Genomic DNA, 15,899 nt, shown 5'->3' with positions numbered 1-15,899 from the left:
TAAAATAAAGCATTGCAGTTTCAAAATGTTCTACTGTTATTGGGATTATAGTTTGCCAAGTTTAAGCAGATAATGCCAAATATTTGATACGGGACTTTCTAAGGCCTCCACAGCTCCTGAAAACACTTTTTTTGTCTTTCTGCTTGTAAATACTTGCTGATATTGATCATTTAATAGCAAGAGCAATATTATTTACTAAATTAAAGTACTTTATGGTAATTTAATATTTCATAACAATATGTTAATATTTTGGAAATTACAGTTAAGTGAATGTGTCAAATATGATAGGTATACATATTTATTTAAAATAATAATAAATAAATATAATATATATATAGTTTACTTTTACACATTTATATTGCTGTTTATTGAATTAAAGTACTGTTTCTGATAATAAGTAAACCAATAAAAGTGCTGTAAAAATATTAAATACATTTAAATAAATAAATATATAAACGAATACATTTGTTTACATACATTTCTATGTACAATGTCTCCAAGACGCTTCATGAAACCTCCCTGCAAAGCTCCTTGAAAAACTATGCACCGAGGGCAAAAGCTGCTTTAAACGCAAAGGATGCTCACAACAAATGTTGATTTCATTTAGTTAATAGAAGTTAATAGATAAAGAAAATCTTTTTATGACATTATTTTTGACAGCATCAACATTTTTACAAAAGTGCCTAAAACTTTTAACATTACTGTAGCTTTGCAGGTAGGTCTCTTGAAGCATCTTGGAGACATGCTTATATGTGAATAAATGTGCCTACACGAGAGGTCTTGCTATATTATTGACTGTAATGTCCTTGTGTAAGTGCTCTCTGACTCTGAGTCAGCATTGCAGGGCAGTCAGGTGTGTAAACGGCGTCATGTAACAGGCCTGTGTCATTGCTCTGTCTGTGTGTGTGTGTGTGTGTGTGTGTGTGTGTGTGTGTGTCTATACCACCTCTGTGCTTCTGCTCCCAAACCAACCCAGCTGTGTAGCGACGCAACCTGATCCTGTCCTGCTCTGTGTTCAACGACTCTCACTACTGACCCACAATCCTCAGTGCTTGGTTAAAGCCCCGAGGGAGACAAACTCACCTGGAGCACTGTGCCTCTCTGGCTCACTCTGTCATAGATCTCATTGGCTGCGTCACTTTATATGGATTATGATTGGTCAAGATAGCAGCCTAGCGGATGAGAACCTGAGCTGCTAGCCCATTGGTTGAATGGAATGGGCAGCTTTTTATATAATATAATATAATATAAAAAAAAAAAAAAAAAAAAAAAAAAAAAAAAAAAAAAAAAAAAAAAAAAAAATATAATATAATATAATATAATATGTAATTATATGTAATTAATATGTATTTGTATCTATATTTCTATAATAATAATAATAATAATAATGTAATACATAAAATAATATTATTATATTATTAATAATGTAATATAATAAAACATTATTTATTTGCATTTTTAATTTATGTCTATAAATAAAGAATTATACATGTATTGATCTGGCAGATGTAATATATAAAATCTGATTTATATTTATTTATGATGCATGTATAGAAAAAAGTTACACATTTATTTATTTTTTCATATATTTATATGACCTTTTTGCCTTTGGTGTTGTTAAAATACTGTTTTTGGTTGCCACGAAAAGTGGATATCTCAGCTTTAAATTGGCCCATAAATAACGTTATAATTGGATAATTTCAAGTGCATAATGTACATTATCATGCAACATTATGTAATCATTATTGCTTTTGCAAAATTGGTCCTGCAGATTTAAATTATTTCTCGAATCATTGATCTTGTTGGGAAGTGTGCTGTTACTTGTCTGTTTGATCAAATTAACAGTTTCTGCCTCATAGATGATCAAACGTGACACCATGGCAACCACCTACAGCATCATGCTGGTGACTTTTGTACGCATATGTTAAAAAATGCCGTATGTTAGGTTCTTGTGTACAGTGCCTGTTTCTTCTCCATCTCTGCCAAGACACTTGCTATGAGCCTCTTGTGTCGTGGAGGTGCATTCAGAAGAGCCCAGCGCTGACAGCTTTTGTAATTGAGTGCTTACAGGTCACAGACCATTTGAGATGTGGCAGAGTCTTCCTGACAGCTCTCAGCCCAAAAATAGCCCCATTCCAACTGAGTCGCCAGAGTGGCTCGTCTTGTACGGTGGCGTGGAATTGAGAACGAAAGGCACACAATGTTCAGAGAACGTCTCGCAAACCTCCATCAGACGGTCCTTCAGTGTGTGTGTGTGTGTGTGTGTGTGTGTGTGTGTGTGTGTGTGTGTGTGTGTGTGTAACTAATTCAACAGATGAGTTTTGTGCCTTATAGAGTTCTAAATTTATATGAAAGGCTTGAAGAATATTAGTGTGTTTGTCATTGTTTAATATTAGTGTTGATGATGGTTGGTGAATATTTTGACATGGACTTTTTTTATTATTTTAATTTTCCTTGAGGTTTACTTATAATGTTAATAAAGTTTTTTTGCACAAAAAAAAAATTTTGAAAAAATATTTCTGACCCTCTGTCTAAAACGTTTTTAGGGGCGGAGCCTTTAAGGCTTGTCAGTAATCGTCCAATTATTTTTGGCTAAAATCATTACATAGGAAACAGTATCAATGCCCTGCCCCCTCACTATTGTATGTGAGAGTTTGACAATATGATCAAAATAAAACAGTCATTTCCAGACGAAGCATTATGAAATCATTTACTTAGGGTTTGTGATGCAACTGCAGTAAGATCTAGTACTGCTTCATCTTTCAACAAAGTGTGAACTCTCAAAGACACTGTGGCACATTTACAAAACAAAATCCTCTGAACAATCCTCAGACATGATCCGGAGTGCCATTACAAATAACCTATCCACTTATTTCTTATATATCTGTACAAAGACACGAACCAGCGGTGTAAACCAAACGCGTCAAAGCAAACGATCTTTCACTGCATGTGTCCTGACGACAGACTCGAACGCGTGGACTGTGTCTGAAAGTGAACGCACATCTGTATACTGTATCCAGTGTAGACAAGATAGTGGCAGGGATTGTAATTTCTATTTGCTTTTGATGTGATGCATCACTTGCATTCAGCGTAATCAAGTGTCAGTCATTAAGTGGCTGAACGCCAGTGGGCGGGGTCTATGGTGAAAAGAAGATTATTTGTCGATGCCTTGCTCTGGAGACGGTGTTTATGCAAATGCCCCTGTGATGTCATCATGCACCTCAGATCCAAACTAACTATAATGAGGAGGACGTTTTAAACTAGGGTTAGCTATGAAACTCGCAGGATGTTTTAATCATACAAAGGCTACGTTCACACTGCATGCTGAAACGACCCAATTCATATTTTTTTGCCCCTATGCGACCTGTATCTGATCTTTTCATGACAGTCTGAACGACACAGATCCGATCTTTTCAAATGTGACCCAGGCCACTTGGGTATGTGGTCCTGAATCCGATACGTATCCGATCTTTTGAAATGCGACCTCCGTCTGAACGGCCAGGCCACATGTATCCGACCCGTACGTCATTGATACGCTACAAACGTCATAATTCTGCGTTGAAGTAGGCGGGAACGAGAAGATAGAAGCCACTCACATCAGTATCCCACCACTCCTTGCTGCGACTCCGCACCCACACGTTTCTCTGTATCAACGTTGCTAACACTGCTCCACAAAACGCCATGGCCAAAAACCTTGCTCTCCTCCTCCTTTTTAATTTTCTTCTTAAAACGAGAAGATTGTAATTGTGCTGGCTCCATTGGGAAAATAACTTTAATATTGCAAAAAGAGCTCCGCTGTTGACTGCACTGTTGTTGACATCCATGTTTAACGTTAGCTACTTCCGCAAACAACGAGTGACGTCGTTGACCGTTGCGTACTCTTTGCGCATGCGGGTCACTTCTGGGTCATTTCACGTTCACACATTAAACCACTTGAGCATTAATTGGAAATGTGAACGGCCTTGCAAAAAAATCTAATTTTTTCAAAAAATCGGAATTAAGCATTAAGCCCTGCAGTGTGAACGTAGCCAAAGACCTCTTTGATTTGACCTCTTTGAGCAAATTTGATTTCTTATCTCATGACCCTTTTAAATAAAGATCCCATTTTTTTGTACTTTCTCTCATTAGCAGTGCTGTTAACGGTGTGTTTTGTAACATTTGTTTTTAAGATTCAAACCAAACCAAAAAACAAACAAACAAAAAAACAATAATAAAGCAGGAAAAAGTCAACAGGCATCATGAATATGGATCCATTACCTGCTGTAGAAAATGAAAAATTCAGATAACACTGGTGCCTCGATTTAAATCACCTGAGATTAACAAGCCAGGTGATCTTGTTACAGCTTCAGTTTCAATCTCATTCTCACTTTAGTTGCATCGGGACCCAACATATACACAAAAACATGAGACGTACAGTCTCGTTTCAGAAGAGCTGCTGAGCTTTCCAGATTTCATAATGTGTGTGTGTGTGTGGTAATTTTAAATAATCCCCTGCGTCTGCACCAGCGGCATCCGTTTCTCATGTAGACACTTTAATGTCTTTCAAAAGCATGTGGATTGTTTTTGTGACTCGTGGCGAAATGCCTTTTTCTTTCTCTCGCCATCTTCCATGCCGCGTAATTTGGTCCCCGAATAGATTTTGTGTAACTGCAGGCTACCTGGAATTTGCTTCTGAACTGTGCTTCTGTTCTTCGGCTGGACGATCCAGGCAAGAATCTGAATGCAGCGTTTGGATAAAAGACTCCAGCTTGCAACTGTGTCCCTTCTATCTCTGTTTTCCACTCTATTCTTTCCCGTCTCTGTTTGCGCTGAGCTTCCGGTGATGTCAGCTGCCGATCGCATCGATTGTGTTACAAAACAAAATTGCAGGCACAGAATGCAGTTGTTTGGTGACATGAACGGCTGAAAAAGGATTTTGACCAACCTACAGTAGATAAATGATTCCTCAGGAGAGGAGTGAGCATTTACCATTTACATGAAAAAAAAAACTCATCTACCAATAAAGGAAGCACTCAAACCATATTTAGAGGGTGTAAAGCTATTTAAATCATATTTTTTACAGTTGTTTAAGGGTTTGTTGTGCTGTGGTGAAAAATTCAATGTAACAAGAAAGTTTTTTTTCATGTTAACATGCATGTTCGCATGTTGTGGCTGTTGAAACATGGAGTATTCACTTCCATTGCAGGTGCCTCATTTTAAATTGTAGTCATATTTTGTGTTATGATCAGCCCAGAATATTCCTTTAATATCTAATGAAATTTAGCTTTTCAGGTGTCTTTGGTTTTCAGGATGCCTAGATATTTTTACTTAATAAAACCAGACACGCTTTAAATTTTAATTATTATATTATTTTAGAATTCTTATATTTAAATTTGTTGATATTATTATATATTTATTTAATTATACAATGTCTATTTTATTTTTACAATACAATATTTTTTACAATATTTACAATTTCACAATATTTATATTTATTTTTACTGTATTTATTTTTACTTTCTGTAAATATTGTTTCAAGAGAGCATGTGTGCATGGATACCCATGTGCATGAGCGAGTGAGAGGGAGAGAGAGAGAGTGTTCCATCATCCAGTAAACTCCAGCCGCTCTGAGCTGTCATACCCTCCTCCTACGAGAGAGAGAGAGAGAGAGAGAGAGAGAGAGAGGGAGTCACGCTACAGCCAAGAGAGGAGAGGAGAGCGTGAGAAGAAGAGAATCAGAGGAGAAAAAACGCGCATCTCTTGTTCCGTCGGCCGGTAACTTCCTCTGGGCTCTCGGCAGGGGAAGGCAGGTGCGCTGATCGCTCCATCTTTTCTCACACATCTCCTCATTTGGCCGTTCTTCTTCTCTTCTCCCCTGAGCGGAGGACAGTTTTGGGGGAGCGAGGGCAATCGGAGAGGCAAGATGGTCAACAACCTGACCGAATGCGAGGAGGCAGAGGGGGCCGCCAACAGCCAGGGTGAGTGGAGGAATCTCTGGCTTCTCATCCGTGCTCGAGCACTTGCACACACCCACTCACGCTGACACGGGAATGGTCCGTACGGATGGAGGGAGGGTTTTAGCCACGGGTTCTGCTGTTGCTCCCCACCACAGGTCCTCTCCTGTCTTACTGCATGGCTGCTGTGAGTGGAATAGTAAGAGGAGGTTGTAGTTGTGTGTGTTCATGTAGCGAGCCACACCGTGTGCCTTTGTGTGTTTTGAAGCGTGGTACACAAATGCAGAAAGCTGCGATGGAAGGGGAACCTCTCACTACCGTCATACACAGTCATAGCTCCTCTGGTAGAGACGTAGATGCTGTCATAATGCTGTGGCTCTTTTAGTGCTGTTTAAGGTCTGTGAAAAAAATGACATGGTTTTTATTGTATATTTTTATCATTATATTACTATTATTATTCATGACCTTTTTTATTATTTGTTTATTATATTATTTTTTCATCCTTGTCATTTTAAAGGAGTCAGTTTGGGGAATGCTGTGACCTGATACTGTAATGGTCCTCCTGTATATTTTATTTTATTTTATTTATTTTGTATTTTATTTGATATATTTTCATTTTTATTTCATTACTTTAAATGTATATATTTTTATTTTATTTTATTATCATTTTCTTTTCCTTTTATTTATTTTAATTTTTAATTTTAATTATTTTTCATTTTTATTTGATGTTATTTATTTTACTTAAAGTTTTAAATCATTTAATTTTTTCCTTGATGTCACTCTGAAGGATTCTGGTAGGAGAGTGCCGTGACTGTATAATTTCATCTATCAGGTCAACATTGCATAAAACTCCATTACTGTAACCATATCATTGTGGTTCTTCGCCTGCTTAATCAACGTTTGCTGCTCCCATCCTTGGACAATGAAATGCCATTCAATTACTTTTAGATTTTCAGACATGACTATCTGATCAGTGTTTAACAGCAGCTGCTGGTGTGTGTTTAGACTCTTTGATCATATCAAGAAGCAGTTTTTCACGCAGCACATACATCACACACACCATTATGTTGCACAAATCAGATTAGGGGACAGTGTTTAATGTCATTTCCCTACATGGTTTTCTGTGTGTTGTCGTCCTCTACAGTGTTGGATTATTGCGAGTCTACCTATAGTGTTTCTCCTCTTGCTTCCACAGATTTATACCTGTTAGGTCTGTATAATGCTCTGTAAACCCAAATCCAGAGTCAGATCCAGGCGTGTGGATGTGCCGCTGTCCGTGGTGCTGAATCTAGCTAGGCAGCAGCACAATCAGTCAGTCCTGCCTGGCACTGTCCAGGGTCCTGATTTATCCCTTTCATTACAAGCCGAGGCGGATTATCAGGAGATTTAGGCGAGCATCTCGCTGTCCCACTACACTAAGATGAAAGGCATCCGTCCTCCAGATGCATCTGCGTCATCCGCTCAGGCATATTCATGAGATACTGCTCTGTTAATTATTTGCAAGAGATTTTGTTCCATGCTTGATGGACAAAGAATTATTTAGAAGGGTGTACATGCTGATAAAAAGATCAAAATTAGAAAGTGTATATTGATATATTTATATATGATCCAAATATCTATCTACTAATTTTTTTATAAATGTTAACAATTCTATATTTACTATATGTGCATGTGTGTGTGTATATATATATATGTATGTATGTATGTATGTATGTATATACTGTGCAATTTAATACTTTATATTTATAAATAAATAAATATTGACTATGCATTTTAGTACACCTGGAATTATGTTTTGGACTTTTAGCATAATAAACAAATTTCTTATTTCATATTTTGTTTTGCTGCATTTATTTTCATTTGTGTCTTTCGGTGACTTGAAGAACTCCAGTAGAGAGTCCTGACCTGTCGCTGAGCTAGTGTTCACTGATGTGTGATTTTTAGTGCACTGTAATCTCATCTATCAGGTTGGCATTGCATAAATCTTCATCGCTGTCACTGTAACAAAAGTGGCTCTTCGCTCAGGGGAAATAGAGGTTTGTTGCTCCCATCCAATTGCATATACCGCTCCTAAATTTTGAATTTCACTCAATTAAGTTGGATTAGTGCATGTGCACTTGTTTTGGTTAAAAATGTATTTGTATTTTTAAAAATCATAACCCTAGCAACCACATAGTGGTGTTAGAACTCATTGCAACTGCATAGCAACACCCTGGCAACCATCCTAGCATAATTCCAGTGAGCATAGTTTTTGCTTATGAAATGCAAAAAAAAAAAATTTAGTTTTAGTAATTACGTTTCTCTTTTCATCACTTGACCTTCCCCTGTGAGGCAGCATTTGATGCTTATCAACAGGGTGATAAATTTGAGGATGGCAGCAATAAACAGAGGATGCAGTTTTGAGAAGGGCTGTGGGTAAGTCTTCCAGAGATAAGCACTTATTGTGCTATTTGTCAGCGCAATCCCTGGTTCTGCGGCTGTGCGGATTGTACAGTGACACAGGGACGATCAGTCACTGTTTTACAGTGTGAACTCTGATGATTAATGCAGTTGTCATGCAGTGATGCAGTCGTGTGTCTTATGAAGCCCTGAAGCTCTTTTCCGAAACTTGGTGAGCTGACAATCTAGACAGTGTTTTAAGGCAACAAATGGATGCTTTTGGGGCTGTGACTAACACATAGTGAAGCTTTCTTTGGATCGCATTTAGGCGTTTTAGAAAGATGTCTCTTGATGCATATCAAGACTGCATTTATTTGATTAAATTTTGAGAAATAGTGTGAAATACTTTTAAAATAAATTTAAAACAACATTTTTTTATATATTTATGTTTTAAAATGTAATTTATTCCTGTGATGGAAAGCTGAATTTTCACCATCAATACTCCAGTCTTCAGTGTCACACGATCCTTTATTTTTAGAGGATTTTGGTTTGATTTCAAAAGTATTGGATCCAAATCATAAAGGAAGTTCCATTGGCATCCTTCCTCATCAAACCCTCACATTTATAGCAGAAATGGTCTGAAAATATATTTCAAGGGAAGCTAGATGGCAGAGAGTGGTTTCGGTATTGTGGATGTGATAGAATCGTAATGTCAGAGTTCAGAAAGACTGATTTGATGTCTTTCTTTAGGTCCCTCTGGGTCCGCATGTCTCTCTGTTTATCTGTTTTGTCCTCACTCGCTCTGATCCTCTTCATCGAGGGGTTAATGACTGTTCCTTTTCTCTTTTGTCTCTCTCTCTCTCTCTCTCTTTCACTGCAGTGTTTTATGTCTGCTGAAGGTCTTTAATAATGTTTAGTTAAGGCTGTGAGCGGCCGGGTGTTTCAGCAGAGATTCTCTTAATGCGTCACAGGAGCCCCGGTGTTTAAGGAGCAATGAACCGCTTAAACTGTACAAATGTCGCTGCGTTTGATGTAATTCCCTTCCAGTGTCAAATTCTAAAACAATTGGTCTAGTATTAAAATGAATTTTTGTGTTTGTTTGTGGTTATTGTGTGGCTCATCTGCTGTCAAATGACACTAAATCACCAGCTGATTAGCAGAAGAAATGTGAGAGAAACACTCCTGCAGCATTTGTTTGACATTTTCTATATATTGCAGTGACATTTTTATAGTGTCAAAATACGTTTTGGGGCTGCTGTAGCGAGTGTATAAATGTGATTCCAAATTATGTGATTAGCTTCAGCAATAGGACGGCACACATACTCCACTGTCAAATGGCTAATAGCTTTGAAAGGAAAAAAATTTTTTTTAATTAAAAACAAGCCCTACAGTAAAGGTGAAAGGTAATGAATACTAATTCAGAGGTAATTGTCAACCTTAAAACATTTAAAACAATTCCAGTGGAAAGTGTATATATTTGTTGTATTATTAGGAAGCTTATGGGCAGACTGATCACTATAATGCAAGTTATTTTTTATTTTTTTATTTTTATTTATTTATTTTTTTAATGTATTATTTTTTTTTTTATTTAATTTAATTTTTTTCCAAAACCAACAGGTAACTGGAGCACATTTCTGCACTAAATTATCATTAATGTTATGTGACAAAAATATCATTACTGTAATTAGACAATGATACATTATCCATATGATGCATGACCCATAATATTTCTTTTTAATTGGAAAGTGTAGAGATTTGTCATTTTGTTAAGAAGCTTATGGCCAGACAGCCCACTGTAATATGTAATATTTTATTTTATTTTTTATTTTATTTTATTTTCACCCCAAACCCTAAAGAAAATGGAGCACTTTTCTGTACTACATTCTTATGTTATGTGACAAAAATGTCATTACTGTAATTAAACAATGGTACATTTATTCATGATACATAACATAATTGTCATAATTGTATTTGTTGCAAGTTCTTTGTTTTTAAATGTAAATTTTCATCTAATACAGCAAAAAATACAGTATTACAGTAAAGTGAGTCAGTGAGAAAGAATATAGTTACATAAAATGTCTGAATGTGTTAAGAAAATTAGAATTTTTGGCTTAATTATCATTAAAAATAATGACACAAAACCAAAAATCAATATGACCCTATAATAGATGCTGTTTCATTTATGCAAAATATAATTTCTTGGTTCTTTCCTCTGGTTTTGGGGTGAAATATGCCCTGGACATGTTTCTGTGGCTGTAGGTGCGAGCATGTAGGAGAGATGTTTTGCAGTTCTTCTCAGTGTTATCGCCATAGTTACCGCTGCATTGCTCACCATCAAGGCCAAGACGAGTGTGTGCATTTGCTCAAGAGTGCAAGAGACTAATTTCTAACTGAATAGAGTGTAAATAAGATGGCTAGAGAGTGAAATAATGAGGTGGTCAACAAGGACTGTGAATAAACAAGTGGCCCAAAGGGCTAAATAATAAATGACATCACTGCGATGTAGTGCTTCCCTTCACGTGCTGCACAGGAAGTGCTGTTATGACACTTGATACCTACAGTGATTACCATAGTAAAATCAGTCAGTTCTTGAGTAATGGGAATGTCAAGATTTCTGTCAAGATAATGTTTTTTTTTTTTAACCTTAAACCGCATAAATACATTTCATTACATCAAATACACAAAATAATGTTCTTTTTAGCACCATCATATGACCCCTTTAATGATTTTTTTTTTTTCATTAGTAAAAGTAGCAGTATAGAAAAAAAAATCTATCTCATAATATTATTATTATCACAATCTTGGGGTGAAAACAATATTGTTATCATGATTTTAAGGAGAAATATGACCTGGACCTTTGACATTCACCAATCTAGCATTTTGAAACTTGTGTTTTTGCAGCTCGAACATTCTGACCAGGAAATGACCAGAACTAAAGGCCAGCCTGGACCAGCTAAACCATGCAAAAGCAACTACTCTGGTGGCTGTGTATGAAGTGCTTGCGTACAGGTGTTTCCAGCTCCATCCAGCTTTCTTTCTCACTGCTCTGCACAGAGCGACTAATCAAGACACTCCTGTGAATGAGCTGGACCTTTTCCATTTCAAGGTTATATGATATGATTCACTCTCATCATTAGAACAGCAGAACAAAAAGTGTTTGGCACAGTTGTGTAACACGCAGATGTCATTTAAAGCTCTGAATGTCTCACATAGCCCAAGTCTAATTACTGAAGGGTTTTGTAACTATACTTTATGACTGCAAACACACACACTCCTCTCTCGTCCTCTTTCTCCCTCTGATACAAATCTAGCAAACCAGTCCAGAAATGCCAGCTTGACGTGAGTTAAGTTGGATTAGACTGTTGTTGTTAAATCATATAGGGATTTGGGGCACAAAACAAGATTCCCATTTGCTTGCAAGTAGGATGTCTGAAGGGTTTTGAAGGGTATGTTGTGGTCAGGGAAGTGAGCTGTTGGAATGCAGGGCAGAACTGGGCCAATTTAATAAAACCTGAAAACAACTTGATCTGCCATGTGCCTTTGGGGTGGATCTTGACAACAGCAATAAACTAGCAATTTCTGAGGAATATTTACTGGCTTGTGCAAGTCCAGGGTGCTGCTATATGCCAGTGTTTTGTTTGTATTATTCATGTATTTATTGAAAGGATAGTTCAACCAAAAATTAAAAACTGTGGTCCTTGGTGATTCATAAAATGCAAGTCATTGGCTAAAAATTGGTTCTGATTGCAGTTATATATTGGACATTTAAAAAAAAAAGATCACTCATCTAATGCATTATCAGTTGATCTCTACACTAACAGTAGGCCTGTATATGATTTTACTCCCTCCTTGTTCTGCAGGATTCATGTAGTTTATTTAATTTGACTTTTGCTTGATTATATAGTTATGCAGCCTTAGAAAACTTAGACAGCACCTCTAATGACACTGAACCGATCCACCTCCATCATTTGTGGGTGCACATGCACTTCCAAAAACGATTTGCATCTCCTCAGATGGAGCTGATATTAATTTCCATGGTTACCCATCGCTGGACGGGGGCAGCTCGAAAAGTAGATGCATTCCCGCTGTGACTTCTCCACATCTCGTGAACATGAGCTGCCATCCAATCTAGACTTCCTAACATAGACTGTGATCTGACTACAATACCGCCTGTATATTTCAAAGTAAAGATGCATGTATTAATTCATATATTCCATTATTTAGATTAAGTTTTAGTATTTTTTATCTGATTAAATGTGTTTTTAATTAGTTTTAGGGTTTTTTATATTTCTATTTAGCTTAATTTTAGCACTTCAACTTTTCAGTTTGATCACATTTATTTTGGTGAATTTTAAGCTTAAGATTGTGAAGTTTTAAATTTTTTTTTACAGCTTTATTAAAATTTACTGAAAACAATTATAATTTCAGTTAATAATAATGTTGTTCATTCATATATTGTTATTTAGATGAATTTTTACTAAGTTTTATGTGCTTTTTATGTGCCTCTGTATGAGTTTCAGTTTTTTAATATGTATTAAGCTTTAATTTACATTTATTTCATTTAATAAAAAAATTAGCTCGTCAACTTTTAAACACATTTATTTCAGTGAATTTCCAGTTTTTTAAGTTTTGTATTTTATTTCAGCTTCATTTCAATTACTGAAAACTATTTGAATAATTTTATTTCAGTTTACAATAACAATGCTGTTCTATGTGGTTTCTAGGGTGTTATTTATTTATACAGTGTATTCAGTTATTTAGATTAAGCTGCATTTATATGTGCTATTTATATGCTTTTGCATTAGTTATATATATATTTAGCTTTGCTTTACATTTATTTTAGTTTTAGTAATTTTAGCACTTCAACGTAAATGCATTTATTTCAATGAATTGCCAAGGCAACATTTTTTTCTGCATCTAACATTTTATCTTAAAAAAAATTCAATTACTCAAAACAACCTTAATACTATTAACTCTACTAAACAAAAATATAATGTTTTAATGTTGTATTACATTAACTTACTGTTAATTTATTGAGCTGTTAACTTATGATTTTTTTACATTAAAATGTACAAATACATAAAATTTGGTGGATGATAAAACTCTCTGTGTTTCTCAGATGTTGCTGTTAAACATGCTATTATAATCAATACAGTGCCACCAATAAAAACTGTTAACTTATGATTTTTGTTGCTTTGCATACATTAGCTCGCTTTTGTTAACATGTATGTTACATATACAAACATGCTATTATAATCAATACAGTGCCATCAATAAAAATGTCGAATCAGGGTTTTTTTTTTTTTTTTTTTTGTTAGTAAGTCTCTCAGACACATGAATCCATCTGAACATAACCGGCTAATCATCAGCCGCTGAGAGATGTGTTTGCTGATGGACGGGAATGCATCAGCAGAGATGTCTCCAGTCTGAAGTGTGTGTCCTCCCACAGCAGGAGTCAAAAATAGTCCCGTCTAAATCCATAAGAGCAGTTTGTAATTGGTGCTGTATGGGGACAGCTGGATGACAGACGGATGGCAAGGAGATATGGAGCTACTGGAGGAGAATTAAAGGAATGCTGGGTAATTGGCCAGCATGAGAGAGGGATGAAATTCGGCCTGCCTCCGACTGATGCCCAACTCTCCATTACGCCACACACATTCTTCACATGGAGCCTAATAAGGGAGCAGGGCTTAGCATTGATGCTAAAACTGAGAGATGATTATCTGTTTATATATAGAGTCGTGTGAGCACTGGTGATGCAAACCTTGAAAAATAACATACTGTAATGGGATATAATTCAGAGAAAAATTGTAATCAAAATCATTTTTGTGCATTTCATAATTTTTTTGTGAGTGTGTTTAATTATATTACATTTTTGTTTATTTATATAATTTTACATGTACATATAATTTGATTAGTATTTATTTTTATTTATTTATTAGTTATTTCATCAAAGTACATTAGACTAGAATATACATACCATGCTATATAAATATGTATCTTCAAATTTTGGGTTAAAAAATTATTTATATTTTTAGTATTTTCATATTTTAACAATAGCATGGTAAAACATTTACAGTATAGTTTAAATTATATAGAGAGTGATATCTGTCCATAAAAATAAAAGTATGAAATCACACATATTTAATTTTTTTAAGCATGATTTTCAGATCAGTTCGATTCGGATGGCATGATATTATTTCCTGTACACTTCTGTACACTGGAGAAAAACATGGATTATCATATGTCTACTGCAGATTTATTTTGAGAGAAGTATTATTTTTCCTATTTTTACCAAAAAAATATGATTTTCCTTGGTGGATGATAAAACTCTCTGTGTTTCTCAGATGTGGCTGTGCTATAAATGAGACTTCTCTAAATCTCCTGATTAGTGGGAGCACTTACAGTAAAAGCTAATGGTGTGTGTGAATAATTTGGGTCGTGCTGGGATGAGTTTCGGTGATGGAATTATTATTATACTCCGTTATTTCTGTCATTCTCAAAGCGTCTTCAGTCAGACATCAAAATAGGTTTATTATACATGCATGCATGACCTCTTAAAAAACTGAAATTAATACTTGAATATCTTGTTTCTCCAGTTAATATAGGTATTAATGTCTTTGTTAATGCTGCTTTTCCTGTTTCAATATAGTGTAAAACAACCACTCAGGGATTTTGTGTTTGTGAAACCATTCACAGGCTGATTTTCTGTTTTGTTTTGTGATTTACATGTGAATTGCATATTTTATGCTCACATGTTCAAGTCTTTCATGTCTGCAAGCCAGTCAACAAGCAATTAAACCACTCAGGGATTTTCTGTGTGTGATTGTGAATGCTCTCACATGTTGTAAAATACCAGTCAAATTCTAGTTAACTCCGGAGCACTGAAGATTGTAAATATATGATTTGTCATCACTGTATTAGAGGAGCACTAAGAAACTGGCCCTGGCTGCAGTGATTATATGATTGCATCCCATCAAATGTGTGAGCAGATGTGATTGTGGGGCCCTGTGGGAGCCCTGTCATGTTTCAAAGACTCTCTTTCCTCAGCATATGTTTAAAATACTTGAAGCCATCATGCTGAGTGAGGCTGGAGGGAAGGAGCAGGAATATTCTTTCTGTCCTTGGTTTATTTCGAGTGACAGGTGAAGCTGTAATTTACATTCAGAGAGGAGAAGCTGTCACTTGCTGTCTGTCCTCTAAAGCGAGATTCAATCCTCTGTCACGCTTCCCTGTTTCACGTTTTAAGAGGGTGAAAGTGCTCTCTGCTTACAATAGGATGAGCATACAGGTACCTGTCCGTTTTGTGAATTCAGTTAGGAAGCTCTGATATACAGGAACCCTTAGGCCAAAAATCCCAAAAGAATGCTTATGAAATTCTATCATAATATATAGATGCAATTCTAAAGGATTCAAACAAGAATCCACTAAGAATCAGGCACAGTCCTGTTCCTGATTTTGAGTTCATTTCCAGTAGGATCTTATTTTATTTTATTATTTTGAAACAGGAATATTGTGAAAAATAACAATTTAAAATAACTGTTTTGTATCTCAATATATATATATTAAAACGTAATTTATTGATCA

At 35.7% G+C, this 15,899-nt stretch overlaps 1 protein-coding gene across 5 annotated transcripts in view; it reads left to right on the top strand.

Annotated features, from left to right (window-relative positions):
* Positions 1-15,899, top strand: part of LOC109052155 (solute carrier family 12 member 5-like) — a 152,601-nt gene that overhangs the window by 49,806 nt on the left and 86,896 nt on the right. The window contains exon 1 of one of the 5 annotated variants that reach the window (XM_042726652.1): positions 5,641-5,957. The exons of 3 other annotated variants lie outside the window; for them this stretch is intronic. In XM_042726652.1, the coding sequence (XP_042582586.1) occupies positions 5,903-5,957 (55 nt within the window). In that variant the 5' untranslated portion in view covers positions 5,641-5,902. Of the gene's footprint in view, positions 1-5,640; positions 5,958-15,899 lie in introns of those variants that run through there. One more of the 5 variants, XM_042726653.1, reaches the window with a different exon arrangement.

The sequence above is a fragment of the Cyprinus carpio genome, chromosome B6 (assembly GCF_018340385.1).
Source record: "Cyprinus carpio isolate SPL01 chromosome B6, ASM1834038v1, whole genome shotgun sequence".
NCBI classification, from domain to species: Eukaryota; Metazoa; Chordata; class Actinopteri; order Cypriniformes; family Cyprinidae; genus Cyprinus; species Cyprinus carpio.
The sequence above is the reverse complement of the archived record's forward strand: the minus strand, read 5'-3'. Positions and strand labels throughout refer to the sequence as shown.